This window comes from Lissotriton vulgaris, chromosome 1_2 (assembly GCF_964263255.1).
Source record: "Lissotriton vulgaris chromosome 1_2, aLisVul1.2, whole genome shotgun sequence".
In the NCBI taxonomy this organism is placed as follows: Eukaryota; Metazoa; Chordata; class Amphibia; order Caudata; family Salamandridae; genus Lissotriton; species Lissotriton vulgaris.
In genome coordinates, this window is record NC_141686.1 from 193,118,721 (window position 1) to 193,133,278 (window position 14,558).

The 14,558-nt window shown below is 39.2% G+C and overlaps 1 protein-coding gene across 1 annotated transcript in view; it reads right to left on the reverse strand.

Annotated features, from left to right (window-relative positions):
- Positions 1 to 14,558, reverse strand: part of LOC147734892 (C-type lectin mannose-binding isoform-like) — a 270,629-nt gene that overhangs the window by 242,982 nt on the left and 13,089 nt on the right. Inside the window, exon 2 of the mRNA XM_086953670.1 lies at positions 10,668 to 10,715. Within this exon, the coding sequence (XP_086809796.1) occupies positions 10,668 to 10,710 (43 nt within the window). The 5' untranslated portion in view covers positions 10,711 to 10,715. The remainder of the gene's footprint in view (positions 1 to 10,667; positions 10,716 to 14,558) is intronic.

Consider the following 14,558-nt stretch of genomic DNA (forward strand, 5'->3'; position numbering starts at 1 on the left):
ACAGGAGCCTTTAATGACTGCATATATAATGCAAGGACATTCACATGTTGACAGCCATAAAGCTGAGAATATACTGATGACTTGCTAGATATATATACTCTCTCTCTCTCTCTCTCTTGATATATATATATATATATATATATATATATATATATATATATATATATATATATATATATATATATATATATATATATATATATATATATATATACATATTCTCTCTCTCTCTCTCCATCTCTCTCTCTCTCTCTCTCTCCTCTTCTCTTTTTTATTTCTCTCTCTCTCTCTAACATTGTTTAAACTTTGGTCCAGGATTTTAAAATGTAGACAACATTTTGAGCGGGTGAGAGCATCTGCACTGTATCTTTAGTGGTTACCGGAGGTTTGATTTTACTTGAATAATGAATGTTGATTGCAGCATTATTTTAAATAAATGAACTGCATACATACTTTACACACATAGAAAGATATATTTTATGTCACGCTACAAATTCATCACAGAAAAAAACATTCAAGTTAATACAAGGTCATGGCTGCTGAACAGGTGACAACGCATCACATTTATCTTCTTTCGTGTACATTAAAGAGATGGGTTTAATGTGTGGACAAGAAAGGATTAGTGATGCATCAAGTGAAGACCTTTTTGTGAAATGGTTGACTACAAGGTCATGCCCTTTAGCCACCTTCTGTATAATATTTACGTGGATGCAATAAAACTCATTAATACAGAATCTATCTTTACTCGGATCTACAAAAACTTGAAATTTGTAATTCTACAAGTTGTTAAAAAATAGCTGCTTCAAGTAAAATTATTAGTTGTGGTAATTATTTAAAATCACAATTTAGTTTAATTTAGTTTAATTAACTAAGACCACATTGTTAATTACTTTAAAAAAGCATGGCATAGCCAATAGGTCTTGCCTTTCGTTCCTTATAAGTATTTAGTTATGCAGCACAATATCCTTGGTGCAACAGCATGGCAAAACACATATAAGGTAAAAGGTTTAGCCATGCAAGAGGTCCTAAAAGCGAGACCTATTGTTCTACTTGCTATGCTACCTTTCAATATTCCTTTATTACTGCTTTACTCCGATCAACTCTCTTTGTGTTAGATTTCTCTGGAATAATGAAAAAGCTTGTATTGCTTTAACTAAATTCATTAGACCCAAAAATGAAGGTGGTATACGCTTCACTTATTTCAAGTTAAATCATACTGCTTTTATGGTTTGGCAAATTTATACTTTGTCCAGAAAGGATCAAGATTCCCTATTCCTAGATGGATCACTTTTGAACATTCTTTTTTGCATGAACATTGTTTCCGTTATGGTATTTGTATGTACAAATTTACTTTTATTTCTGGATACCCTATTTTAATATACTCCCACCATTTAATGCACTAGCTGTTTACCCATGGATCTGATTTCTATCAAGATTTCTTTGCCTCCACTTTTAGGTATATTAAATTAATTAAATTTGCTCATCAATTAATTGCCCAAACCTCGGTTCTTCATTTCACTTTATTACAAGAGCGCTATGGTATACCCGATTTTGATCTATCCCAATATTCTAAACTTTCATATGTACTTTAATCATTTTTATCGACCAATAACTTTCCTCCTGATTCTACTCCACTTGCTCCTTCATCACTGCTATATAATATTGCTTGTGATTCCAATCCAAAAGCATCCTTTTTTTTTTTTTATTATTGCAAGATACGACAAACCAAAGTAATACAGATATACAAGTTCCATAGGTCTGAATTAACATAGGATTAACATTGGTATATTTTTAAGAGTAAAACATAAAAGTTAGAAAAAGGAAGTAGAGGAGAGGTAAAGAAACACTTTAGTGCTTAGACAAAAAAAAAGCAGTTAATCAAAAGAGTGTTTATCTCATGAAAAAGCGTTAGCAGACAGTCCCCACTTCTTGTACTTCAAAAAATTGTTTCCAAATCCTTTCCTTTCTAGCAAGGGCTTTTGGGCCTCTGTATTTAGCTAGTGTGAGTTCCATGATTCTGATTTCACTAACCAAAGCTAGCCACTCAGCTACGTTTGGAGGTTCCTTAGAGATCCATGCCCTAGCTATAATTAATCTTGCACATGCGAACAGAATCGTTATAAGGTCCCTGTTGAGACAATTAATCTCTTGGATGTCTAATAAGACCAAATGTGGAGAAAGTTCCGGTATCGTTATCTGATTAATTTTTAGATGGTCTGTTATTCCATTCCAATAGGTAGAGAGTGCAGGACAGGAAAATAGCATGTGTTCAATTCCAGCAGCATGTGTATTACATTTTGCACATTTAGATTTATCTGATAGCGAATTCCCTTGCGTCCATAAGGATATTCTTTGTGGTGTGTAATACAGCTCAGTAATTGTCCTATATAATTGCATTCTGAGGTTAGAGGAGTGTACTATATCGCTTAAGTGTTTTAAGGCACTTCCAATCTGCGTTGAGTTTATGTCTATATTTAGTCTACGAGACTATTTAGCTGCAATTTTGGTAGTATTTTCACATTTATCTTTAATTAAAAATTGGTATCCCAGTTTTATTAGTGATTTGGTTTTATCAGAATAGATACACTCCAGAATATCTGACTGTAAAACTTCCGTTATTTTCATTTTGTTATGAAAGAAGTCTCTCAGTTGTCGATATTTGAAGTGCATATCATTCGTTAGACCGTTTGTTATTTTCAGGTTTTCAAAGTCTATCAAACCATTAATTCCATATAGATCTCCCAGTGTGTTTATTTCGTGTCTAATCCAGCGAATCCCTGTCCCATCCGAAAAGATACCCGGGAGACCTGGGTTGTTCCATAATCTAACTTCAGCATTATAGAATGAACTTTTGCTAATATGCAAGATTTTGTCCCAGATTTTTATAGCGTGTTTTGCGGTCTTAAATTTGACCCGCTTGAAGTAGTTTGGATCATGAGTGCGAAGTAGGAATTGGTTGGAATCAAGCGCCTAACATATATTGGTGAAAAAATAGAGATGGCTCGTTTTTTAATAAGATCCTTATTCGAAAAAAAAGGTAGCTAAGAAATACAAATTAAAATCCGGAAAAGCTAGTCCCCCTTTAGATATTGGCAATGCCAAGAATTTTATAGCCCTTTGTGCTTTTTTGTACCCCCATATAAAGCTACTACATATACCGTCTAGCCTTTTAAAGAAAAGTTTATTCGGTTGTAGCGGTATAGCTCTAAACAAATAAAGTAGTTTAGGTAGTATTTTCATCTTTATCAAATTAAGTCGACCTAATAAACTGAGAGGGATTTTGTGCCATTTTTTGAGACTTATGGTAGTTTCTTTTAAAAAGGTCTCATAGTTCGTTTCCAAAATTTTTCCCACTTTGGCAGCTAGTTTAATACCTAGATAAACAGCCTCTCTACAAGTATCATAAATATGTGTATCCGGGGTATAGTTGACTATAATTTGAGTTTTGCTCACATTCAATTTGTATCCGGAAATTCTACCATAATTTTGCGCTTCATTGATAATTTCTGGCATAGCTTTATTGATGTCTGTTGTATAGATTGCGATGTTGTCAGCAAAAGCAGTTAGTTTAAGAGCTATGCCCCCATGATTAACTGGGATAATATTGATTTGCTCATTTAGTGCATTTAAAAAGGGTTCTAAAGAAAGAGCAAAAAGTAATGGGGAGAGGGGGCAACCTTGTCTTGTGCCTCTTGCTATCTTGAAGTTGACTGAGTCTTTACCTCCGTAACTAATCATAGCCAGTGGTTCATCGTAAAGTGACCTTACCCAATCTAAATAGGACCCAGATAATCCCAATTTCTTTAATACTGCCCACAGATATTCCCACCCCACTCAGTCAAATGCTTTTTCCGCATCTAACATAATCATACCGAGCGGGGTGTGGGTAGCTTCTGCTACGTCAAAAGCTGTAATTGATGTGTTCACATGCGTAGTGGTATCTCTGCCCATTACAAAACCATGTTGTTGAAGGTTAACAATATCTGGCATGATAGGAGGTAGGCGATTAGCAAGGATTTTAGCAAAGATTTTTACATCAGAATTGAGTAAAGAGATCGGCCGGTATGATCCACATTCTTTTTCAGTTTTTCCTTTTTCAAAAAAAAGATTATTTTAGCAATTTTCCATGATGGAGGTGCTTGCTTGGAAACAATAATTGAGTTTATCACCTTTTCTAATAACGGCTGCAATTCTTGGGCACAGAGTTTGTAAAGTTCCACAGGTAAACAATCTTCTCCAACCGCCTTCCCCAAGGGTAAATTATCAATTGCTCGTTTTATTTCATCTAATGTAATTTTTGAATTAAGTTGTTGGAGTACATCTGTATTTAACGCCCGAGGTGAAGTTAAATATTTGTCAAGATATTGCATGATATCTGCTTTGGGTGGTGTAGCCTCTGGTGTATAAAGTTGTTGGTAGAATTTAACAAATTGGTTCAATATTTGATCCGTTCGTTCATAAGAGTTTGAGTCTGATCCTATTATTTCTTTGATTTTAGTTTTGGCTTTTCTATCCGCAGTTTTAAAATCTAATATTTTCCCAATGCGGTCGCCGCCTTCGTATTGATCAAGTTTGTACTTTTGTAATTTTGAGATATATCTTTCTCTCAGAGTTTTTTTTAGTCCTGCTTGTAATTCCGCCAACTTTAATCTAATCCTCTCTATATTGTTTTTTGAGTGCCGTGTTGCCTCAGCAAGTTGTACTTCCATGTCCAGTATATTAGAGGTCATTTTTTTTATTGTTTTTACGACTCTCCGCAGTTAGCCTAAATATGTATTGTTGGGCAAACCCCCTAATGCTGCATTTACATGTATCCCATACAATGTTTATATTCGCAGAGTTAATATTTATTGAAATAAACTCTTGTATATGTTTTTTAACTAATGTAATGAATCTTATATCCACGAGTAAGTATCTTGGGAAGGTGAATTTTCGTGGTTCTTTGTTTTGATCTTTAATTGTAACTTCAATTAACAGGGGATTGTGGTCAGAAGTAACTTTTGGGCAAATTTCAATCTCGCTATTGTCTATAGTTTGATCAGAGGCCCATATCATATCGATTCTAGAGCAGGATCTGTGTGGTGCAGAGTAATGAGTAAAGCCTGCCAACCTAGGATGTTTTGATCGCCATACATGTCTGACATTGTTCAATCTTGCTAATTCTAAGATTGCTGCTCTAACTTTGTGCATTCTTTTATAGTTACTTTGCCCAGTGGAGTCTACTTTATAGTCAATAACACAATTGAAATCCCCGGCAATGATAGTTTCTCCCTCCCATTCAAGTAGTTCTAAGCTTAACTCTTCGAAGATTTGGGGATCATCAATATTTGGTCCATATACTACACATAGTACCAGTTTCACATTATCACCTTGCATCTGTGCAATTGCCCACCTTCCCCGAGCATCTGAGGCAGTTTTAATTGTTTCTAATCGAACTCCTCTTTGTTTTAAAATAGCTACCCCCCTAATGGTCTCGTTTAGAGTAGAGTATACAACCAATTCGTATCTTAGTTGTGATAGTAGCTTTCGATCTTGATATTTGATATGGGTCTCAGAAACCAAAACTATATTAGGGTTGTACATTTTAATCTCTTCTTGTACTAAATTCCTTTTGATTTTGCTATTTAAGCCATCTACATTCCAACATAGTATTCTTAGTTTAAACATTTAAATATTGTGGTGTTTCTTTTGTACATATGGCTCCCCTCTATCTTTACCCTTTTCGTGATAATTACATTTTTTCTACTGATCTTTAAGAGAAAGTCGAATCCTGCAATCAATTTTTTCCACATTTTTTCACCCCCCACCCCCGACACTTAGGGTCGCGCCCTCCCCTGCAAGAACCCCACCCCCACCCTCGCAACCTCCCGTCCCTTAGGGGGGAGCACCCCTCTATCTTTTGCTGCCGCTGAAGGGGCAGCGAAGTGAAGGTGCTTACATGATAGACTGCTCATGCCACATCTTAAATTTCTCAATATTTACTCACACCTAAAGAGTGAAAATAGAAACAAATTGAGCCCAGCTTCAGAAAAAGTTAGAAATAGAAAACTAGAGTAAAGTCGTGCACAAAAAGAAATTAGCAATCTGCTCATTGAATATGCCTCGGGAGGGGAGGAGTCAAGATGGCGGGCTGACACCGCCGAGTGAAGGCTGCTGCATGGAGCTGCTCTGCCTAAGGACCGCTACAAACAGATGAAATAATTACTTACATCTAAACGGCTGATTTGGAAAAGCCAGCAAAGCAAAGACAGCAGAAAACATAGCGGGAAAACTCATTCGCGTTAAAACTTGCAGTTTGCAGATTTGGATTGCTGACTCAGTTTTTTGGCTCCACACCGCTATCCTGCTTTCTTTTGGTGGAGTGCTCGTCTGCCGGATCTAAAACCGAACCAATGATACGGGTTCTGCTCCGACACTGCAGCGGGAGTCTGCTTCGCTCCTGGAGCTACGTGGCGATCAGCCTTACTTGCACGCCCGCGGGGATAGTCAGCTGGGCGTCTTCATTGCAGCTGGGCGCTCACCTGACCCTACGCCCAATCACGCTGAGAACGCCGAGGAGACCAGAGGATACGGAGGCAACGAAAGAGCTGATGTCCACGCGGCAGACGAGGTCTACACGGAGCCGTAAGACCTGTCAGTCAGGGAGACAAGCAAACACAGGTACGATGGCGGCAGCGGTAACAGGGATAGCGGCAGCAATGGCGTCAGGCACTAACAATGAGGCCCAACAGGCACATACTACAAATTTAAATATTAACAGTGGGAAAAATAAAGCTAATAATACTAAGACTGACGATACAAGCAAAGCAAGCTTACGTTATGATGCGAAATGTGCTCCAGCTATTAGGGGAGGCGGCTGTATCGAGCCCAAACCAGGATCAGAGCTAACAGCTGAGGCCAAAACAAAAAGGAAAATGAACGACAAAGATGAAGTTATTAATGTGAACACAATTACTACTCTACCTGCAAAGAATTTAACCTTGGCAGAAAAGACTATTGGGAGAGTAGTAGTGGACAAAGCTGAGGTAAAGAATGGAAGGAATGGAAGGAAAGGCTCGGATAAGTTGCCTAGCGCCAACGGAAATTCAGGTTCAGATACAAATAAACTAGCTCTGGAGACTCAGTTGGAGACTAGAGAGGATATACCGAGTGGAGGTAACAGGGTCACTCAGAGCACAGAAGAAACAGAGGAATTACAACCTATGGTTCAAAACCAAAAGGCGGATGTTGATGAATTTAATATTAATATTAATGCCCAATCACAGACTGACCAAAATAAAATAAAGGAGAAGAAAAGTGGAGATGACCTGTCTCAAGAATCTATGGTCATATCAGATGAAGATTCTAATTTAGAATACGAGGAATTAACAGAAGAAGAGGGATTAGACGAAACACCTAAAGTTTTAACTAACAAAAAAACTGTATCAAGGAAAATTAAGATGAAGGTTAAAACCAAGCAAAAAAATCTGTTACTAAAGACAGCTAGTAAAGAGCTGCCATGAAACAGGAAAAGTCGCCTAATCGACGATAGCCCTCTGAGAAGATGGATAGAGTCAAAGGGAGGCGTCAAGAATATGGCTTTAAGACTTTCTGGCGCCAGCCCCGACGACGTGCACAGCACTCAGGGGGTCAATATAACTAACCCTACAGATTCCACAATTGACTCTAGTCTAGGTACAGTATCTATAAACCAAGAGACATCAAGGCACACGACCATAACTAACACGGAAGCGACTAGCGGGCTCAGAGCGGGGGTTTCCCCAATAACCTCAACAATTTCTCCTACTCTCACTCTCAATAACTCTCCTATTCCTTCTACATACAATGTAGAGGCTAACGAATCTGAAGACCAAGATCTCGAAATAATAGCCCACAACTCTGATCAGCTAAATGAGGACACGGAATCTATATTATCAAGTCTGACAAAAACTCAAACACTGTCAGCTGGGAATTCTGTTGAAAACTCAGGAGAAAATTTTGAACAAGAACTTGTTAAGAAGGTGACGGATGACTCAAATATTAAACCTCAAAAAACACTAGCAGGTCCCATATCCTTTTCCGCACAAAAACTTCCTCAAATGGTCTCACATGATTCCTCTAACTCCTCAGACTCAACAAAGATATCAATGGAATCAACTATGCAGACCCTCTTAGAGCAAAGAGCGGAGATTCAACAACAATATCTGCAGTTAAGAGAAGATAATACTAATCTGCAAGAAACTATGAGAGATATCTGCCAAGGTTTGGGCGGTGTGACAAAGGATATAGAGGACATAAAACAACGAATTGTTGAAGTGGAAGAAGATGTTAATAAGAATACGTCAACAGTTAAACAGAATACATATAGAGTTTCCAAGCTAGAAGCTAAAGTGGAGGATTTGAAAAATCGGGCACGAAGACAAAACCTCAGATTATTTGGTATACCAGAAGGGATGGAGGGGTCCGACCCGAGGGCGTTCATGGTGAAACTTTTTCAAAGAGCCTTCACGGATCTCGCTGATTGGGACTGGGATTCTCAGTTACAGAGAGTACACAGACTGCCTCTGATCCAAAGAAACTCAAACAGTAAATTTCCTAGACCATTCTTGATTTATTTTGGCAATTTTCTTTTGCGGCAAGCTGTATCATTTAAGGCCAGGCCCAATAATCCTGTCACTGTTGACAACCTTACTTTCTTTGTGAAATCCGACCTAAGTAAGGGCACAATGGACAAACGTTGGGAGCTTCGGAAGATGATAGATGCTTTTAAAAACCTAGGGTGTATGGCCTATCTCCAAGAGCCCGCTCGCCTCAAGGTCATACGTAATGGTCAAGTGGTTTTCTTTACTGACCTTTCAGCCGCTGAACAAACTCTGGAAAAATTCTCTTGGGAAAACGAAAAACAAAAACAAAAACAAAAAGAAAACTAATGTGATGAAAAAACTGGAGCTCATACACCAATGACACTATCTAGCTTCTCGTTTCTTTTGAGTCCACAATCCAAAAGCATCCTACATTAATGAGCTTTTATCTGCTCCTATTCCCGATAAACCTAAATCCCCTCTTGAACTTACCTGCGAGCAAGACCTTCCTGTGCTCCTCTCTGTTCAACAATGTGATAAGTTATTGCAGAAAATGTTCAATACCTTCAAATCTGCCACCATAACTCAATCATTATGCTAGAGCTGTTTATACATCCACTTCTATTCACAAAATTGATGAGTCAACTTCACACTTATGTTTTTCTTGTCTTTCCTCCAATGATACACTACTTCATTTAATATATTATTGCCCTAATGTTTTTAACGTTTGGAATTCCATTTGGTTTAAATGTTCCTATCAATTCAGAATGTTTTTCTTGGCACTATTGTTGATTATTTTCTTGACCATTCTACAAAACCTATGGTATTTGATCTTTTTATTGCACTTGCTTTTAAAGTTATACTTTCCTGCTGGAAAGATAATTCTAAACTATATCTGTTAACATATTGGGATCTTATTTGCGATGAACACAGAGTATCTACTGTTTCTTCCTCATAATTATTTTGGAAATTTAAATCTGACATGTTTTGTTTACCTTTCACTACTTTCTTGTCTTTGCACTCATCTCTGTCCTATTTTCTATATTTCTCTCCTGTACCTTTCCTTTCTTTCCATCTTTCCTTTCTTTTCATTCCTTTCACTGGTCTTTCTCCCTTCTCTTTTTATAAAATATAAAGTTGTTTGTACTTAACCAATGTATTTTGCTTAACTTTTTATATTTTATTATTGATTATATTTTATGACTTTATATTGGATGATTAATGTTTGCCCATTAATTGTTAAAGCTATGTATTTCGATACCTTGCTCTCATCCTTTTTGGATGACTGTAATCTCTACTTTTCTTCTTGAGTCTGAATACAAAATATTTAACTAAAAAATATATATATATTTTTAAAGATCCTCTGAGTTTGCAGAAGCAAAAGACTGGCCCGGGGAGCCACGTGTTCGGGACAGGATCATGACTGTCTGGTCTCAGGACTGGTCTGGTTTAGGGTTGCTTGAAGTTGTGAAATGCTTTCCCTTTATGTTTTACTATTGGGGATTTGGAGGTTAAGAACGACCCCGTAGTTTTAAAAAGTGAGGGCGAGCGTCAAACCCACTCTGCGTCAAGAAGAGACGGTTCCCAATGCTTAGACACCAGTGCCTTCTGTATCATTGAATCCTTGAGCTTGAAGTGCAATTCCTGCAACAGATAAGACAAGCGCATGTCTACACAAGCCCCATCATGATCATACACCCGTCACAGTTACCCTTAAAGTCCCACTGATCAGTTACATAATGCAAAATGATCGGGCCCCCAACACAACCTGATGTGTGACGCCTCAGTCTCCCATTCCACACATATATACATAGGTTTTAGGCTGAATGGGGCCCCTCTGAAGGCAAATATTCTCCATCATTGCCCCCCCACCCCCGACACTGTGGAAACTCTCCCTCCAGGGCACTAGCTGCACAAGACTTCATAGAGCAATAGAAGAGACACTCAACACAAGGGTAACGAAATGGGATGCCTGCCCTGTCATCAATCAGCGCCTCACAGTCTGACACATATTAACTGCGTAAATACATTTGTATCTGAATGATGCAAATATTTCATCAAATCACTTGATAGAATCTAAGCTACATTTTAAAAGGTGGAACAAACCTCCCACAGCCATGGAAAGAAGTAGCAGGAGAAATGCCATCATGATTTCTGAAAAGGAAGAATAAAGGAAGAAATTAGTTTTTGTCATGGTTTTGCTGTACACCAAAACACACAAGATGATGGACGGAATGTTGCACAATGGCTAAACATTCAACCCCAGTCACAGATCTGGGTTTAATCCATTGTTATTTTGCTCACCAAGCCATCCCAGTTCAGACATGGCCATATGCAAATCAGTCTTGACCCAGCGCCTCTTGGGAACAGTCCAGACCGAACTGCCAAGCCATGTCTTCCCTGGACCGGAATCAAGCATCCTAGGACCGGTTTCTGGCTATCAGCCGTCTTCAGCCAGGATAGCTTGACTCCAGTGGCGTGGTGAGCACAGGACCCACGTCTGGGCATACCCTTCCCACTTAGGGTGAACAGCAAAACACACAAGATGATGGACGGAATGTTTGCACAATGGCTAAACATTCACTCCCAGTCACAGATCTGGGTTTAATCCATGGGTTTGCTGTACAGCACAATATAAACGTAGCTCTTAAAATGCAATGTCATATTCTGAGCTATTCAGAAAGGTGTGCAATTAATGTTAATGTTTTCTAAAGCGCATGACTGCCCTGGCAAAAGGACGTTTAAGCGCTAGTTGCAGGAGGAGAGGATTGATGCATGAAGGGATGCTAGATCAGCAGAAAAGCCAGGTTGTTACGGCCTTTTTAAATGACAGAAGATTGGTGATATTTCTGATAGGAAGGTGCAGAGAATTCCAAATGCGGGAGCTAGCACCTTAAACGAGCACCCCCCTGCTCTAGCACTACAGAATTGCAGCACACAAGTGAGATTTCGATCAGGGGAGTGAATGGCGCAGGTAGGGGTGACAAAGATTATTCAGAATAGCCTTACCAGTGCCTTTCAAGAAACCTGTGTGTGATGCAAAACGTTATAAACTGGATTCTTTACTCCACAAGCAACCATTGAAGGTGATGCAGCAAGCCTGAGACAGAACTATATCTAGGCAGAGCAAACAAAATGCGGACTGCCGCATTCATGGTGCATTGTAACCTGTTGATGACGGACTTATTGGATCCCAGCAGAAGATTATTGCAATAATCCAGCTTAGCCAGAACCGTAGCTTGAACGACCAACTGGCGGGTATAGGAATCAAACAAACTCAATATGGGTTTAAGTCCACGCAGTAGGCTGAAGCAAGTCCCTGTCAAGGATTTAGCATGGTCATCAAAGGAGATGACATTGTCAAACTGAACACCCATGTTTTTTACAAAGTTTTTGGGCTCCGGGGCAGTGCCCAATGTTGGCGGCCACCACTTGTCTCCCCGTAGATGAGAGTCTCTGACGAATAGCAGGATTTTTGTTTTGAATGAGTTAAGCTGGAGACAATTAATTTCCATCCAGATGGCTATGGCAGATAGATTGTCTCAAAATTTGCCAGTATCCTTACTGAGATCCTTAGTAAGAGATAGGATCAACTGCGTGCCATCTGCGTATGACACCAGAGTGATATTGCTGGTTTTGGCCAATATGGCCAGTGGTTGAATATAGGCCTGGAAAGACCAGTCAGTCATAAAGGAAGTGAGTCAGGCAAGAGCACTAGCAGTAATGACGATCTCCTGCAGCCGATGAAGCAGGAAATTTATCAAAGGCAGCACTGAGGTCCAACAGAATGAGAGCAGCCATACTTCCCTTAGCCAGAGAAGCTCTAAGTTGCTCCGTAACGGACAGTAGAGCTGACTCAGTTCTGAGTCTTGGCCTGAAACAAGGTACAAGGTACAAGGTACAAGGTAGTTTATTATGATGATTATTTAAAATCTTACAACATTTTAAACTAAAAGAAGAATTTAAAGTTAAATTCCAGTTTAAAATCATATAAAATGACATTACATAGTCTTTACAACCCATTAAGTATTTGAAATAGCTACGTCTCCGAGTTTCTTTTTGGCTAGCAGTAGGAACTTTAGAAAGGCGGAGTTTAAAATGATATCATTTGAGATCATACATTTCATCACGGCCTGCCTACATGACCGTATGCCGCGTGAGTTAAAATGAGCTTTTAGCAATGATTTTCTCTCTTGGAGGAGTTCAGGGCAAATACACAAAAGATGTTGAATGTCTTCCTCACCCATATTGCACAGTCGGCATTTCGTTTGGGTTACTTGAAATTCCCATGGGGGAAGATGGCAAAGCCCTGGCATGGATCCGAATCTCGCATTGAGGAGGACCTGCTTGTTTTTTTGCGTCCACTGAGTTATTAGATATTGTTGTATCTCCTGCTTATTGTAACCATTTAGCACCATCCAAGCGTGTTTCCTCTTTGTAAGGGTAGCTTTATCCTTTACTATGGATAAGTGTGCTGTGGTTTTGTTAATGATTTTCTTGAATGATGTCTTTGTTATATTCGTTTCCCATATAGTCGTAACCCCAAACTCGTTAATTGAATCTCTAAGATATAGAGCTGCAGAGGAGGTAGTATCCCTCTTTATTTCCCTCCATAAGAGCAGCGATATCTCATTTCTTGGCCTGAAACCATTTTGTGAGGAATCCAATATGCAATGTGATTCCAGATATTGCGTTAGTATGGTATTCACATATGATTCCGTTACTTTTGCCTAGAATGGAAGCAAGGAGATCGGACAATAATTCTCTGACCTAGAGGCATCTAGTCACAGTTTCTTCAGTAGCAGGATGATCGCATGTTTTCAGGCTTGCAGCAACTGTGCTGTTCTTAGGCAAAGGTTAATACGTTCAAGGCAACTAGGAAGTGAACATTCCTGGAATTTAACAAAGAGTTGCGGTTTGAAGGGATGATCAGTACACCCTGACTTTATTTTTGTGAACAGGACCCGAAGACTGTCCATCTGAATGGGTGGGAGGGCAGATAGAGATGAGTCTCACTGCCACACAAAGCTCCCTTCCTTAGGCACATAGCCTCACTCTTTGATTGAAAGCTGTCATAGAAGCCCACCACTTTATTGATGAAACTAGTGGTCAGAGTTTCACATTGTGTATTGGACCCAATAGTGCTGTCTGCTGTCTGAGGTGACTTCACCATATCTTTTAACAATGCAAAAAATGGCTTTCTGTATCTGTTTGTGGTAAGCTTTCCTGGCCTGCCTATATTCCAATTTGGCTGAGGGACTGTAAGCGCATCTCCAAGTGCACTCAAGTACTTTACAGTTTTTCCTAGCAATGTTAAGAGTCTCATCAAACCATGCATGGGACGGGGCTTTCTTCTGATGGGTCCATTTTGTAGGAATGTACTTATCCAAGGCCTGGTTGATCCATATTTCAAAGCAGTCGCTAGATTTCTCAATGTCTGCGAATAGCATAAAGTTGAGAGATGGCAAGAGTGTCTTGAAAGGTGCAATTATCAAGTTTCTGCCAAGAGGGTTTATATATCAGATTGCGAGGAGCCAACAATTTAGGACCAGCAAGGTGCAATGAGAAAAGAATAAGGTTATGGTCAGACCAGGCCATTGGTAAAGATATCGGGGCCTGCGGAAGCAAAATAGTTCAAAATACTTTTGCATTATAGGGTAGTTTGGAAAGGGCAGATACAAGAAACTAGAGTGAGGCCTTTTCACTGTCTCTTTGTGCCTCTGGTTTAATGACCGTGAGCACCGGGGTAGCCAATGCAGTGTCATGGCTAACGTAGGGCAAGGCAGGGGTAGCATCTAAACGACACCGGTGTTTCCTGGTGTACACCTGGGCTTTTAGAAAACAGAACACATTTTTTAAATGTCTGCATTGCCTCAAAATGGGTCTGTGCATGGTCATTTTTTATCTGAATAGTACAACCAGCCTTTAGGGAAGAAAAGGCTTATAAGAATGACTTGTGATATTTGGAGCAGTAAAGGTTTAGTTGGACATTTTGGG